Source organism: Monomorium pharaonis, chromosome 1 (assembly GCF_013373865.1).
Source record: "Monomorium pharaonis isolate MP-MQ-018 chromosome 1, ASM1337386v2, whole genome shotgun sequence".
NCBI classification, from domain to species: domain Eukaryota; kingdom Metazoa; phylum Arthropoda; class Insecta; order Hymenoptera; family Formicidae; genus Monomorium; species Monomorium pharaonis.
In genome coordinates, this window is record NC_050467.1 from 1,450,457 (window position 1) to 1,464,764 (window position 14,308).

At 41.7% G+C, this 14,308-nt stretch overlaps 1 protein-coding gene across 13 annotated transcripts in view; it reads left to right on the forward strand.

Moving 5' to 3' along the window:
* The window catches only part of LOC105828853 (septin-7), a 36,557-nt gene that overhangs the window by 17,901 nt on the left and 4,348 nt on the right, over window positions 1-14,308 (forward strand). For 10 of the 13 annotated variants that reach the window (XM_012667401.3, XM_028192160.2, XM_036295534.1 and 7 more), the window contains 9 exons: window positions 2,752-3,223; window positions 4,970-5,177; window positions 5,280-5,532; window positions 5,704-5,893; window positions 6,079-6,244; window positions 7,094-7,135; window positions 8,649-8,784; window positions 9,063-9,226; window positions 10,647-13,160. In XM_012667401.3, coding sequence (XP_012522855.1) covers window positions 2,752-3,223; window positions 4,970-5,177; window positions 5,280-5,532; window positions 5,704-5,893; window positions 6,079-6,244; window positions 7,094-7,135; window positions 8,649-8,784; window positions 9,063-9,226; window positions 10,647-10,806 — 1,791 coding nt within the window. In that variant the 3' untranslated portion in view covers window positions 10,807-13,160. Of the gene's footprint in view, window positions 1-2,751; window positions 3,224-4,969; window positions 5,178-5,279; window positions 5,533-5,703; window positions 5,894-6,078; window positions 6,245-7,093; window positions 7,136-8,648; window positions 8,785-9,062; window positions 9,227-10,646; window positions 13,161-14,308 lie in introns of those variants that run through there. The other 3 variants (XM_036295531.1, XM_036295532.1, XM_036295533.1) reach the window with 3 other exon arrangements.

A 14,308-nucleotide genomic window follows, 5' to 3' on the forward strand; every position in this document is an offset into this window, starting at 1 on the left:
TCTTTTAATAAATTTTAAACAGATTTTTTATAATTAATAACATTTGTTAGAAACAAAGAAATATATGCTATCGAATAGTTGAACAATAAACGGTTTATTAAATTTAAAGAAATCTTTCTCTCCGTGTGCAATCTACTAAAAGTATTACAATGTCCCAGACATTAACGAGATATTTAAAGTGCTTATTATTATAATAGAAAAATTAGTAACGATAACTTTCAGCTTTTTACAATTTTACAATATTACAAAAACTTGAAAGGTGTAAAAAAAATTCTGTAATTTTATTAATAAATGTATGTTCGTAAAATATTTTGCAGATTTGTCCTGTAATTGGAACTCGGTCTATAATTACGACGTCACCTTACTCGTTATATCTTATCGATCGGCAAATAAAACTCACATTTTTACGGTTTTATTTTTATTGCCCGTTTGACAGCCAAAGTTATCGCCAAAGAGAGGAAGAATATCGTTCGCTTTAGAGCTAATCCACGACGGCATCTCGCCAGCGGCTGAGGATTTATCCGGCCGCAACAAAGCTGGCAGCGCTTTAAACCACAGCACACTGCACTCCATTTGCCCTCCCTCCCCCTTGCCGCATCCTCCCTCCCGCGTGCATGCGTGAAATGCTTTTAAAGCGCAATCGTTCGTACGTTGACTCGGCGGAACGATTGCGTGTGCTCGGGCGAGGCGTCTCCGTCCCCTCGCGAGGATAAGCGAGGAGCCCTCGAGTATGGGGTGGGGGAGGAGACGAGGATCTTTTCTCGTATCATTCGGGATTACGCGTCTCGTATTCGGTGCGATAATCCCCGCTAATCCGACTCTCGAGGTCTCTCGCTTGAGGAACGCGCGAGAGATTTCGTTTCCGAAGAGGGCGAAGAGGAGCCTTTCCGCGCAGAAAAATTTCATTTCTGCCGCCGCTTATCCCGTGGTACACGATTACAAAGCCCTATACTTGGACGCGCAATACGAGCGGAGCAATTTGTTTTATTTTGCGACACGGCATCCGCATGAAAAACGAATGAGAACAACGGAGCCGGAGAGAGTCTCACGCGGGTCGCAATTATGTTGCCATTTAACAACGGCTCGGTGAAAAAATTTCAGATAAACAGCAATCGAGGCGGAGGAGAGTTGCCCCGTTGAATCACTATCGGCCGGTGATTCAGGTTTATTAGCGGGAACTTAATGACGCGACGAACGGACGACGACGACGAACGGACGACGACGACGACGACGGTCTCTCCGCCTTGACCTTACGCACGCTGTGTTTACGAGTCGCACCGCGTGTGTATGTGCACGCGTCGAGATTATCCGATTCATTCGTATTCCACGATCGGCGCTCAAGTGTAACGGAACCGCGCGCTTTTCCTGTTCGTCTATTAACGTTCCCTTATACGTCCCGAAGCGCTCGGGCGGCCGATCGCCTTCTCTAATTGCGCTCGGGCGACCGGAATACTTTTAGTAACATTCAACAGATATATGACCGGGAGTCAGTTTGTGTCGAGTTAAATTTTGCTCCCGTCGTAGAGGAAGCTCGATTCTCCTCCACTGTAATCGACTGTCAATTCCGTTTCTGTAAAGCGTGTCAAATTATTTATTTTTATATGCAAATTATAAACTGTTTTCGAATTATTTAAATTTCATTGTGCAATTTAGTACAGAAATAATGAAACATTTAATATTTTACTGTTAAAATGTAAAAATGTGTGTAGCTATCAATAAATCCTAGAAAATCACACGGAAAGAATTTTCTCTTAAAAATTACCCTGAAAATCGTGGTAATTGTGGGACAACGTCTAACAAAATTTACTAAAACTTTGCCCGATTTTATTAAAATTTAGTAATTTGTTAAAAGTATGGTAAAATTCTTCAAGGTTTACGTTGTCTCACAATTACCACGATTTTCAGGGTAATTTTTAAGAGAAAATTCTCTCCGTGCATATGAAACCCTTCGAGGTACAATGTCGTCCCACGACCACCGTGACTCCCAGGGCGAGTTTTGTGAGAGAATTCTCTCCGCGTGCAGTCGCAACGAAGAAGAGATATATTTCTCCGGCCGGTTATCGCGGCGGTCTCGCTGTCCTTCGGGCGACGGTCGATGTTTAGCACTACGGCCACTTCCGGCCGGAAGTGCATAAGACCGCGATAGCGGAAGCCGCGCGCGCTACCGCCGCCGGCCGTCGTCGTCGTCGGCTGGGTACCCAATATCGATCGCGCTTCCACGGGGCGCGCGACGATGCGATTTTATCGCGCCTCACGGCGCTCTTACGCGAGCGTTTACGCGAACATTTCGCGTACACGGTTGTATACCCTACGCGCGCGTCACGGTCCAAGTGACGCGCGGAATCGCGTGCGGCATTCGCTGCTGCTCGGGTCGCGGAACAATGTCGGCGGCCTTCCCCGACGAATCTCGTCCTCGTTTGCACTCGACCGAATCGGAAATGAAAACGTGTATAACGGAGTTTCTTAATTCGAGTCAATTAAAAACGATAAGCTCACGTTATTATTGCCGCATCGACTTCAAACCGGAGTACGTTTGAACTGAGAATGTCGAGTGAGAAAATTTCTGATTGGGGAAACGGCGTCCGTTTCTCCGTAAAACTTCATATGATTTTATGCAGATTATTACGTCTGAAGAAATACACGCTCTCTCGAAATTATTAGTAGTAAAACAGCTAATAACGTCATTCGGATTATTCTATTGAAACGATAGTGGAAATCAAATTAACAAATTCTCTTTCTCTTTGTGCGCAGATCCAGACGAAGCGTGAGCTGTTCTTCAAGAACGACGGCACGGGAATAATCTCGTCGCCCTCGGTGCCGTCGGTGCCGCCGCCGCAGCCGCCGACGCAGGCGCCCGGGTCTCAGGTGAACAATTCGTCGTCGGTGACGAACTCGACAACCGCCGGCAGCCTGACGTCGCCGAACGCGGCGCCGGTGTACACGAGCGGCGCCCTGGCCGGATTGAACGCGAAGTCACGGCTCCCGCCGTCGACGACGATCCCGAACGACGCCTCGGAGGATAGTAACAGGCGCGAGTCGGCGCGGAACGCGATCTCCTCCAAGGAGGACAGCAACAAGGAGGCCAGTTTGCTGCATCATGCGCGACCAACGCCGCCCACCAAGCCCAAGGAGCTCGACGGCTACGTCGGCTTCGCGAATCTCCCCAACCAGGTGTACAGGAAGGCCGTGAAGAAGGGCTTCGAGTTCACGCTCATGGTCGTAGGTCGGTAGACAGGGCGCGGCTAGAAGAAAACAAGTTGTTTGCGCGATTAAATTATCTCAACACGAATTGTATTAATGTAAATTACTCGTAATTCGTCGTTCGATCGTAACGGGCGGGGGCTGCCGCTCTGACGGATGAATCAACCGACATTTACGCTTGCGAAATATGCGAAATATGCGCAAACGTGTATGCGGTATTTTTTTTCTTGAGCATCAGCAAACGAATCGATGAGACGCAATGTATGTATGATCGCGGTGGTCTATCATCGAGGTCGAATCTCCGGTTCGCGACGCGGGAAACGCGATATCCCTCGTTTCACGCGAGCCGGGCATTAAAATGCCCATTATGCGGCAGCGGAAGAACAACAGACGGCCGTCTGTCCGTCTCACGAGAGCCGGCCCGGAGGACAAAGGGATCCGTTTCTTCGGTAGTTGCAGCGGTGTATTCCCATTTCGTCGTGGAATATCGTCTCGCGATGCAACCTCCCATCTGCCGAGCACGTGCGAGTCCCTTCTCTTTCTCTCCCTCGTTCAGTTTCTCCTCGCTTGTTGTATCAAGGCTGTCGCCGTGCTCCAGCGGTTCTCACGCGCGGTTCCACGTCCGTGGAACACGCTCGATTCCGACCTTCGTTGATCGTCGAATCCTCTCTTTTTCTACGTCACTATTTATTTATCGCGAATTACTCGAGACGGCCAATTTGCGGCAATAGCATGCAACGGGTAGCGGCTTCACCGATTGAAAATCATTATAAATCGTTAATTGCACATCCTGCATTTTTTTCTCTCTGCTGAGATTTGTCACCTGGCTTCGGTGTGCTTCACACAACGAGCGCATAATTAGAACCTTTAATGTGAAAATACATCGTATCTTTCTTCAGTTATCTATATTTCTTACGCTAAAGAAGTTTCCATAAAAAATAAAATTATGTTGGCCTGGAAATGTATATGCAATGTATAATGGAAGAAATTTTAAGAATTCAGCCGGGAATTCGGGGAGGTGGTAACAAAGGTGCTGACTAAACTGGTCAGCGATCTTCTTGAACGAAGCGCGTGCACGCGGGTGTGAAAGAGTGTCATTGGGTCTGGAGAAATTTGAGAGCGTGGTCTGCTACGTGCGAGGGGAAGGGGCTATTATTAGCCCGCGTATAAGCGGAGCCGTTCCTCCGTAAATAGAACAATTCAAGAGCTTACCCTTGGCTGTATGAAGGCGTAGGCGCGGCACTTCGCCTGGTTCAAGGTTCGCGTATTAAGAGGTCACGGCACTCATTTCATCTCATTTCGTTTCGGTCACATCGTTACCGAATTTATTTGACCGCGGACCCATTTAACGCATCCTAGAAATGTCGACCGTAAATACTTGGACAGAGATGATTAATGATCGCTGTCACGACTAACAGAATATTTAATGATTAGGAAGTTTTTTTAAGAATCATGGTTTTTGGCATGCATTAATTTAAAAACAATTTATGAAATAATATTAAAATTAAATATCTTTTGAAACATTTCTTTAAAACTGTAGAATATACATTTCTCTAGTTGTTTAATTAAATAATTTGCAAATAAATTAAGTAATTAAAAAATATATTTTACTCGTATACTACATTCATACAATTTGTGTTGAATTTATTAACTTTATTTTTCTAGGGCTTTAAGATTAGAAAAATAATGGTTAAGTCCTAGAAAAATAAAGTTATCTCAAGATATATATCTGTCAAAGCATACTAAAGAATCTGTAAAATTTTCATAGGAGAGTCTGGTCTCGGCAAATCTACCTTGATCAACTCCATGTTCCTGGCCGACATATACAGTGCCGAATATCCCGGACCCAGCCTCAGGATAAAAAAGACAGTTGCCGTGGAAACCAGCAAAGTACTGCTGAAGGAAAACGGTGTCAACCTCACCCTCACGATTGTCGATACCCCTGGTTTCGGTGATGCTGTGGACAACAGCAACTGGTAATAAATTCGTTGACAAAGTTTGCGATTAAATTCAACTAAATCGACATCCGTTTTTTAATTTTTATAATTTATTTAATAACATTCTTTCCCTTTGTTTAGTTGGGTACCAGTAATCGACTATATCGAGTCGAAGTACGAGGAATTTCTCAATGCAGAATCTCGTGTGACGAGACGGCAGATCCCGGACAGTCGAGTGCATTGCTGTCTCTATTTCGTCGCACCCTCCGGTCATGGATTGAAGCCCCTTGATGTGGAGTTTATGCAGCGTCTCCATGACAAAGTTAACATCATACCTGTTATTGCCAAGGCGGATACCATGACGCCGGATGAGTGCGCGCACTTTAAGAAACAGGTATGATTTCTCTATAATGCACTGTAATAAAGAAGAAAAAAAGAGCTTGCTTTTTTGAAAAGTGCAGGATATAAAACAATAAAAATTGTAACAAATCTTTAAGAAATTTTATAAACCTATATAAGAGATTTTCTGAATTATTAATTTAATTCACCGTCTCGCTTTTTCCAGATTTTGAACGAGATTGCGCAACACAAAATAAAAATCTACGAATTTCCGGAGGTCGAAGAGGAAGAGGATAACAAATTCCATAAATTATTAAGGGATAGAGTGCCATTCGCAGTCGTGGGAGCGAATACAGTCGTCGAACACGACGGGAAGAAAGTGCGGGGAAGAAAATATCCATGGGGAGTTGCGGAAGGTATGTACGGATTTCTGAACTGAAATGATTGAACAAAAATTTATTGCTGGAAAAAATTATAGCAGATAAGTAAGATTTAGGAGTTACTTGCATCGCAGAAATATAAAAATTACTATATTCTTCCGCTGTATGCAAGTTGTTTATCGTTTTTATAATTCGTGTTTCCACCTTATTTCTGTGCGTAGTTGAGAATCTGGAACATTGCGACTTCATTGCACTCCGAAACATGGTAGTAAGGACACACGTGCAGGATTTAAAAGACGTAACGAACAACGTGCACTACGAGAATTTCAGATGTCGCACCTTGGCCGGTATAGGCGTAGACGGAAAACCGACAAAGGCCTCGAATAAGTAAGTATATACGTGCAATTTCTTGTCACACGTTTGACTATTGTACTAGAACAGTTTTGTCGACAAGTAGATGTGTTTTATCATATCGAAATAGACAAATCGAGCGTCATGATTTAAAAGAAAATTTAAAAAAAGTTGAATTATATCCGTCCTCTTAAGTCAATTGAATCGTCGCTGGGAGTGAAAAGATAAACATTGCAACCCCCAAAAACATGTATCTTCTAATATGACAGCCGTTTAGTTTTATACCGCATAATGCAGCCCAATTTATTAATTCACCTGTCCCCAGTAGCGCGATATTAATATTATTACCGGACGCGATAAAGATGACGGGACGATTACTTTGTCTCTTTTAGCCGTTCCCGCTCACTCTTACGACGCTCGCTTTTTCTATTCGAAACACGAGCAAGGTTGTTTGTTTCGTTGAGTTTGATTTGAGCACGCAATGTGTGTCTCGGCGAAGCACTCGACTGTGTATGCGTGATGAGATGATCGTTTTATTTCAAGCTTCAGTACCACCAATAATACGACGCTTCTTGTGAGTCGATTGCGTGTACTGTTCGAAAATATGCTTGTACCACACCGTGTGTGTTTTTGTCTTTCCATTCTTTTTTTTTTTATCGTTCTGAAGAGAATTCAGAAAAAGGTTGTGCATGCAAACTATCGAAATCCCCGGTTACTCTCGCGTTCGAATTATCTTAACGTGTATCTCGATCGCGAGCGGGATCTGTATCCGTAGACTAGACACGAGAAACGCTGCCGAAGGAGCGGGAGGGATAAACGGACCAACCAACCCTTCGACAGCGTGTCCCCCGTGCGAATTTTAATGGTGAATTTCTTATTGGTCAGTTTGTGCCCTCCAGGAGTGATGAACAGTTTCATGATGGTGTGGTAAGTCCTTTAATAAGGCTCAAAAGGATATATTATGGTTTTGTGTGCACAAGCCTTGTCGAGTTGCGAGAATTTCCCCGTGTTTTTTAAAACTGGGAGGATTCACTACGTAGAGTATCATAAGTTTGAAAAAAAATTAGTGAAAAAGATATCGTAAATGTTCTAAATCCATTGACCGTAATTTTAATTACTTTTCATATCGAAATAATTAAATAGAAATATTAATCATCTTAGTTTATAATTTATGTTGTAATCATGCACTTTTTCTCTCGACTCTGTATTTTTGCTGCCTTTCATAATTATAACATTAAAACGTATACTCTTATCTAATTTATGTTTAGATCAATCAAGCATTTACGCTTAGTGAATCCTCCGAAGTAATATTTGATGCAAATTATTATATAGAAAGAGCAGCTGGTACATTTTTAGATTTTTTTCTACATTAAATATAGTTTTAGATTTGCTTGGCGCTTTTATATTTATATGCGTTTACTTTTGCATTAGTACTTAGCACAATATGTAGTTCCCTTTTGTAAAGAGGAGGCATATCTAGTTACTTTTACAATATCCTTTATAACACCTGTAAATATATTGCGACTTTAAAAATTTTGCTGTAACAATTTTTTATGTGAGAGCCCTGATTTTCATCGCGCATGAAAAAGAATTTATAATATTGTGAAAGTGAGGATTGATAATACATAAAATATACTTGCGCATCATATTTATAAACGCCGAACTCGATTTAAATCATCTATTTTCATGTACATAACGGTACGCACAAATTCTGCAACCAATGTCCGGAATGTAATCGGATCGTGGATTTGGAGCAATGTTTTAATTGCCACGATCCAGTAATGTGAGTAATGAACCAATTATCATCTGTAATTCGTGTAACATCGATTTGATGCAAATCCGGGCTCCAGCGTTTAGCCTTTAACTGATTGCGGTCTCAAACCAAGCTTACCATCAAGGAATTATCTGTTCTGTCGTAATATTATCAGGAAGTGTTTAGCTTTTTTGTTATTTTTTGTAGTTATCTCGCGCGACGTAAACAGCACATTTATAGAAAATATGTTGGTCTTTATATTTCTCGAAATATTTGTAGTCTTATACCAGACGTATAACTTTTCCACATAATTACCGAGTTAACATAATTTACCGTTAACTCTTTGCAGAATTATGTATTCACTATCTATAATAATTCGTCAACTTATGTTAATTATATTAATAATTGTTTTAATATTAATATCGCAATCGTAACTAATTGTAGTTAATCAAAATTTATATAGTCTTTGTTGAAGGACCGAAAGTTTATATATATTTTTAGACTTTAAAATATAAAATTCCAAATTTGTTTCTGCAAAGAGCTAACGAGATTAAATACGCTCATTAATGATTAGCTGCGTGCCGAAGGCGCCTAAATGTCACGCGCGTTAATCAATATCTGTATTTCGTCAGTACGGTGTTTTGTCAGTTTATATGTTTTAATTTAAATCTGCTTGAATTTTTCTAGGAACCCATTGGCGCAACTGGAAGAGGAGAAGCGTGAACACGATAACAAGATGAAGAAGATGGAGTCTGAAATGGAGCAAGTTTTCGAGATGAAAGTTCGCGAGAAGAGGCAGAAGTTGAAAGATTCCGAAGCGGATGTAAGTGAAGCGTGTCACTTGTTACCTTTTTACTTGGAATTATAAGTTGAAATTGGTGAAAATTCGCTCGAATTATATCACTGGTTATTATTCAATGAGTTTAGTATTTAAAAAGACAGTTTATTATTCGTTCAAGATCCGTTTTTGCTTCAACACAAAATTAATTCCGCCGCGAATTGTTATCTTACGTACCTCGTGGTGTCTTTATGCAAAATTGTTCGGCGAAACATAATTATTCGAATAATACTAACGTCAAGATGCGGGAAATTCGGAAACAGTTGCAGAGAAGGCACGAACAAATGCGACGCTCGTTGGAACAGCAAGTGCGCGAGTTGGAGGACAAGAGGCGAGCGTTTGAGGCGGAGAAGACTGCCTGGGAGCAGCAGACCGGTCACAGTATTGAAGAATTACGTAGACGCAGCTTAGAGGCGAATTCGAAAGAGTAAGTAGCCTGTATCGAGACGAAAATGAGAGGAAGAGATGTGTTTTTTTGCATTTTGCATTCTCACACATTTATTTCTCCGTTGTGTCTCGAGAAAGATATATATCGTTTTTCGCACGATTTTTTTGTTTAGAAACGTTTTTATATTCAGCTTTATTCTGTTTTATTTTATTTTTTATTTAATCGCTGACACAAAATATTATGAACGATCAATGAGGCAGTTGCTATATCGCTTGATGCTTAGCCGCTGGTGATTTAGTAATGGTTCTCCGAGTTGTTTAGACATCCGGTTTGACTGACGCAAAAAGTACTTCGTGATGCAATTAGAGTCTGACGCAGCTTGATAGCTTTCTGTACACTATGTTCTGCCACCGTATCTTCTTCCGGCTGCAGAGATCGTTTATAAAAAAAAAAGAGTTGAGTCTGCCACGGCCACGTCATTACGGGATCTCATTACGGAAGCTATTTAATTTAGCTTTGGATTACATTACATAAAGTTCGATGAAATGAGATTGTAAAACGTAAATCAGTAGTGCCACTTTACTGTGCAAGTTAACTTAAAATAGCTTAAAAATTTGAGATTTTGTTTTTTTCAAGTAAAAGAAATTATATTTGCCAAGAAATTTTTGGAGAGAAATTGATACAGTGAAAGAAAGATACGATAGTGAGTACATGTTGTGCAATATAAATTTCGCTCTCGCTGTAGCATTTCGTAGCATCGCTAATACGTGTTTAGATTTTGATGTGCAATTTAATAGTTGTCGCACCGCAGTACATTCCACTCACGCTTGACGACCCTTTACTACATATCCCGATCACTTTCACGAAGCTTGCACCAATAATAATAACGGAATAATAATGATTGATCCGACTCTGAGATTATCATCGTCGAACGAATTTTATTTTACAATTTATATTCACGCGACATTGTCCGCACATATATATATTACGACTTCGCATAATGTCGTGCATTTAGCGCTGAATGTGACTGTCGAATTTTAACTTATGGTAAAATATTAGATTATTATAAAATATACGCAATACTAGATGTCAAATGATTTTTCTAGTTCAAATTCAAGCGAGATAAGTTGCCGAGGGATGTCGAAAGACGCCATTGAATTAAGATTTGACGAACACATTCAGCAGCTAAATCGCTGCCGACGTTGCTGCAGAACGTTTCTGCGGAAAGAAACTAATCGTGCAACGAACGTCGGCAGCGTTCTCCAGGGCACCGTTCATTCAGTGCCCGGTTAATTTGATCAAGCGCGGGTACACGTAGGCTTAAGTTCGCGCGCGTATTTTTTTTTCCATTACATCCGAGCTTGCTGCACCGGATGTAATGCGCTCGCTAAAAAAAAAAATGTTCGGTTTCTTTGTCTCTCTTGTGTGTATACCATATCGGGGTATCCTCCTGATCTAGGACGGGATCGATGTCCTCCGAGGGATCTGGAGGCGGCGGGGGTACGTTGAGGGGGTCCCGAGGAATAAGCAGCCTCCTTCGCCGTCACACCAGTTTCAAATCACCTCAAGACAGCCCCGCACAGATACAGCTTGTCATACAGCATCCTGAGCACCCTTAATAGAGACCGCCTCCCAGACCGCTCTCGCTCGCTTGCGAGACTCGTCCCGAGATCGCCGCGCAACCTCCACCTCGCGCTCGGCCCCTATCAGCCCTTATCCAGTCGAGATTGCCCTCTCTTCTGAGCGGCGACGGGATCGCACGGAAATTCCCCTGGCTCGGCAGGAGTGAGAATCAAAATAATTCAAATTAATCAGGTGACTCGAATCAAAAATATTGTAGAATCGAAAGGAGAGCCTGTTATCTTTGAAAACGCCGTGCATCGATCGCTCGAATAAGGGTTGAGAGGAGTCTTATCATACTCGAGAAGAGTAAGTGCTGCCTATCCGGACGATTCGTCAACGTTACTTCAACGATAAATTTCATAGCGCCTGATAAAGGCAGAGAAGTCAGAAGTCTCTTTCGTTTGAATCACTTTTCGAGTATTACATTTGATATCAATTTATTCTTGTCTCTCTCTCTCTCTCTTTTCAAGATAAGCAGAAATACTAAATTATCTCAGCTACTAGATATATCAATTTTTTTTAATTTTTTGGGTTTAATCAACGTAGCGGTTTTTTTTTACGTAGACATTTTCTTAGTCGATTTTGAAGTTTTGCGTTGTATTGCGTCTGAACGTACTTTGACCACTGTCGTTATCGCGATAAGCTGCACTTACTCGGCCCGCGTGTGCGTGCGCCCGTTAATCCGTTCGATACATACCGTAATCCGAAGCGACTGTACATTTCCAGCGTCCCACAGGCCTGTAGAGGCAACGGGACACGAGACGAGTGCGATTCAATAAATCTCTCCTTTCTCTCCGCTCGCCGTCGTTCGTTTTGTCCGCGCGTTAATTAATCATTACGTCTCCCTCGTCGGGAAACATTGCGCACACAACTCCGACGTTTACATTTATTAAAGCCGAGAAAAGTGAGATCGGAGTGTCCTGGAAAGCATGGAAATCTCGCGGCAGACGCGGAGTTGCATTCTTGGATGAAGTAGACGGCAGTTTTGTGCGAATATTTAATTAGCGAGTAACTCTGCGAAGTCTCGAGTCAAGCGGTTGTTTAGCACTTTAACCGAATTAAAGCTCCTAAAGTACATTTCGGGAAACTAAAATTTCAATTATTACTCCGCTCTGCTTGGCGAAAGTTTAAGTCGATATGTGATCAGAAATCTACCTGACGCTATCTGATTAGAAATAAATTGATTTTAAAGAGTGGAAATTGTATCGCGTCAAATCGAGAGGAGTTTGTCGCCGAGGACGTTCAAATCAAGAAAGTTTCGGTCTGGAAAGTTAAGAAAGTTTCCGTCGCTGAGAGAATTCTGTCTCGAATTTCTTACCCGCGACAGATGAGACGACAGCGTCCCGAGCTGGGTTTCCTCGTTTTCTCGGATACGTCACGCGTCACACGTCTAAAACTCCTCGAGTTAGGTCGCAATCTCGCGTTACATCGTGTACAGGTCTTGATTCGTTTACACGGCTGTTTTATTTTGCGCGTCACAGTTTCTCGCGCACGCAGACGCGGAGCTCTCGGGCTTGCGTTTCCCGGTAAAGCACACGGTCTGGGTGATACGCAGCGCACACGACTTTATTAAGTATACATATATATATATATATATATAAATATATATATATATATTAGCGATATGTACATTTAGCAACGTATTTTTGGCACTTCAACTTTGATAAACTTCGAGATTGTATGTAAGGAGACGCAAAATTGTGCGTCGCTCATCCTCGAGCAGGAGCGTCGTTTCTCTTTTGTACTTCCACGCCCGACACTTTTTACATACGCACACGTGCACCCTCTAACCCTTTACCGCATCGCGTGCCATAGTCAACCCTCCATCTCTCTCCGCATCGCACATCCCTGATCACCAGTTCGTTTTCGATCGTACTTTTCGGATAGCCGTTATATATCTGGCAAAGTGAATTTTTATCACTATAAAACAAAAAGGGTCCCGATCTCGAGAGACACGCGGTAAAGGGTTGACACATACGGCCGTTCACGCTCGCGCGGTATGCGAGATCTCAAGTCGATTGTAAACTCTAAGCAAGCTGTCGGTCTCATCCGTTCGATTTCACGCATCTGTTTTCCTGTTTGTCGCCCGCGAAATAACGACTGCTCGAAAGTACACGCTCTCGAAAAAAACGTAGACCGCTCTCGCACACGTACGTTTCGTTTTTCGACGAGACTCCCTCCGAATCGCGGAGGATCGATCCCAAAGAGAGGAAGCGGAGACAGCTTGGTAGAGGATGTAACCGCCTATTACTAATAATAATCGCTCGCAAATTAAACATTGTTAATTTCGTAATCGATAGTCCTTTTTTTATCTCTCGCAAATAAATGCAATGCTTACCTAAAACAGTTACTAACCGTTTTTTCGAGTTTTTCTCGTTGCGATTATTTAGCTTACGTTCGCGACGAGGGAAAATTGCGGCTGCGATTCTGCGCGGTAGAAATTCAAAGGAGGAAATTAAATGCATAAAGTGTATTCCTCGGAATGCGAAAGTCTGCGGAAGGTGAATGCAATTTTCCTTCATCGCCTCTCCTATTAAATGCCATAGTCTGCCATGTGTGCATAATGTTTTTACTGTTCCATTTACACGTATCGTCATTTTAAATCCAACTTTCTACATAATTAATTTTCCAACACAATGTTTTGCACACGTGTAGAAAATTTTTTTTCAAAGCGAAACATCCTTCGAGATTTACTTTCACGTTTCTTTCGCTTTATGTTTTCTCTTCGACGATCTTTTGTTAAAATGACGATATGTTAACGTGCTCTCGGTGTGCATATGTATCTGCAGTTTTACCATAAAATGTTAGAGAATGCAAATATCATAAGAGGCACAAACAACGTATCTTTGTACTCGCGGAAAAGACGAACGTGGTATCCGCTACCGGAGAGTTAGACGAAAGTCGTATAAGCGACGAAGTACGAAGCGGAAATGCGGAACTTGATTTCTGAAAACACATACACACACACACACACGTGAGAGAGATCAGCATGTTGCTACCTGATCGCGAGCAGAGGATGGGTTTTCGAAGCATGGATTTTCGCATGAATAGACCTTTTATTCGCAGGATATTTATTTTGCATTACGGTTTGCGAATACGGCGATAACAATTTTGCATAACGGTACGTGACGTGAGTCGTGTTCTCGCTTCAAGGCATCTTTATTGAGGCTGTTTCGACGTTTTCGGAGATTTCGATTTTTTGCATTTCTTTAGGATATATGTGTGTGTGTATATATACAGCGCAATATAAGTTGAGTAAACTGAAATGTTTCTCGCGAGATTCAAGGTAGGCCAAAAGTAAACATAAAAAGAAATGTATTATATAATTATTTATTTGTATGTTGCATACATTGTATTATAATCATATTATTTTATTTTGAGTTACAGTAAATTGTTCATAATTGCATAAATTTTTTTAGGCGCGATTTAAAGAAAAATAATATTATAATTGTAATGCACACATCAGCAGCGTTACTACTATATGTGAATTTAATTATT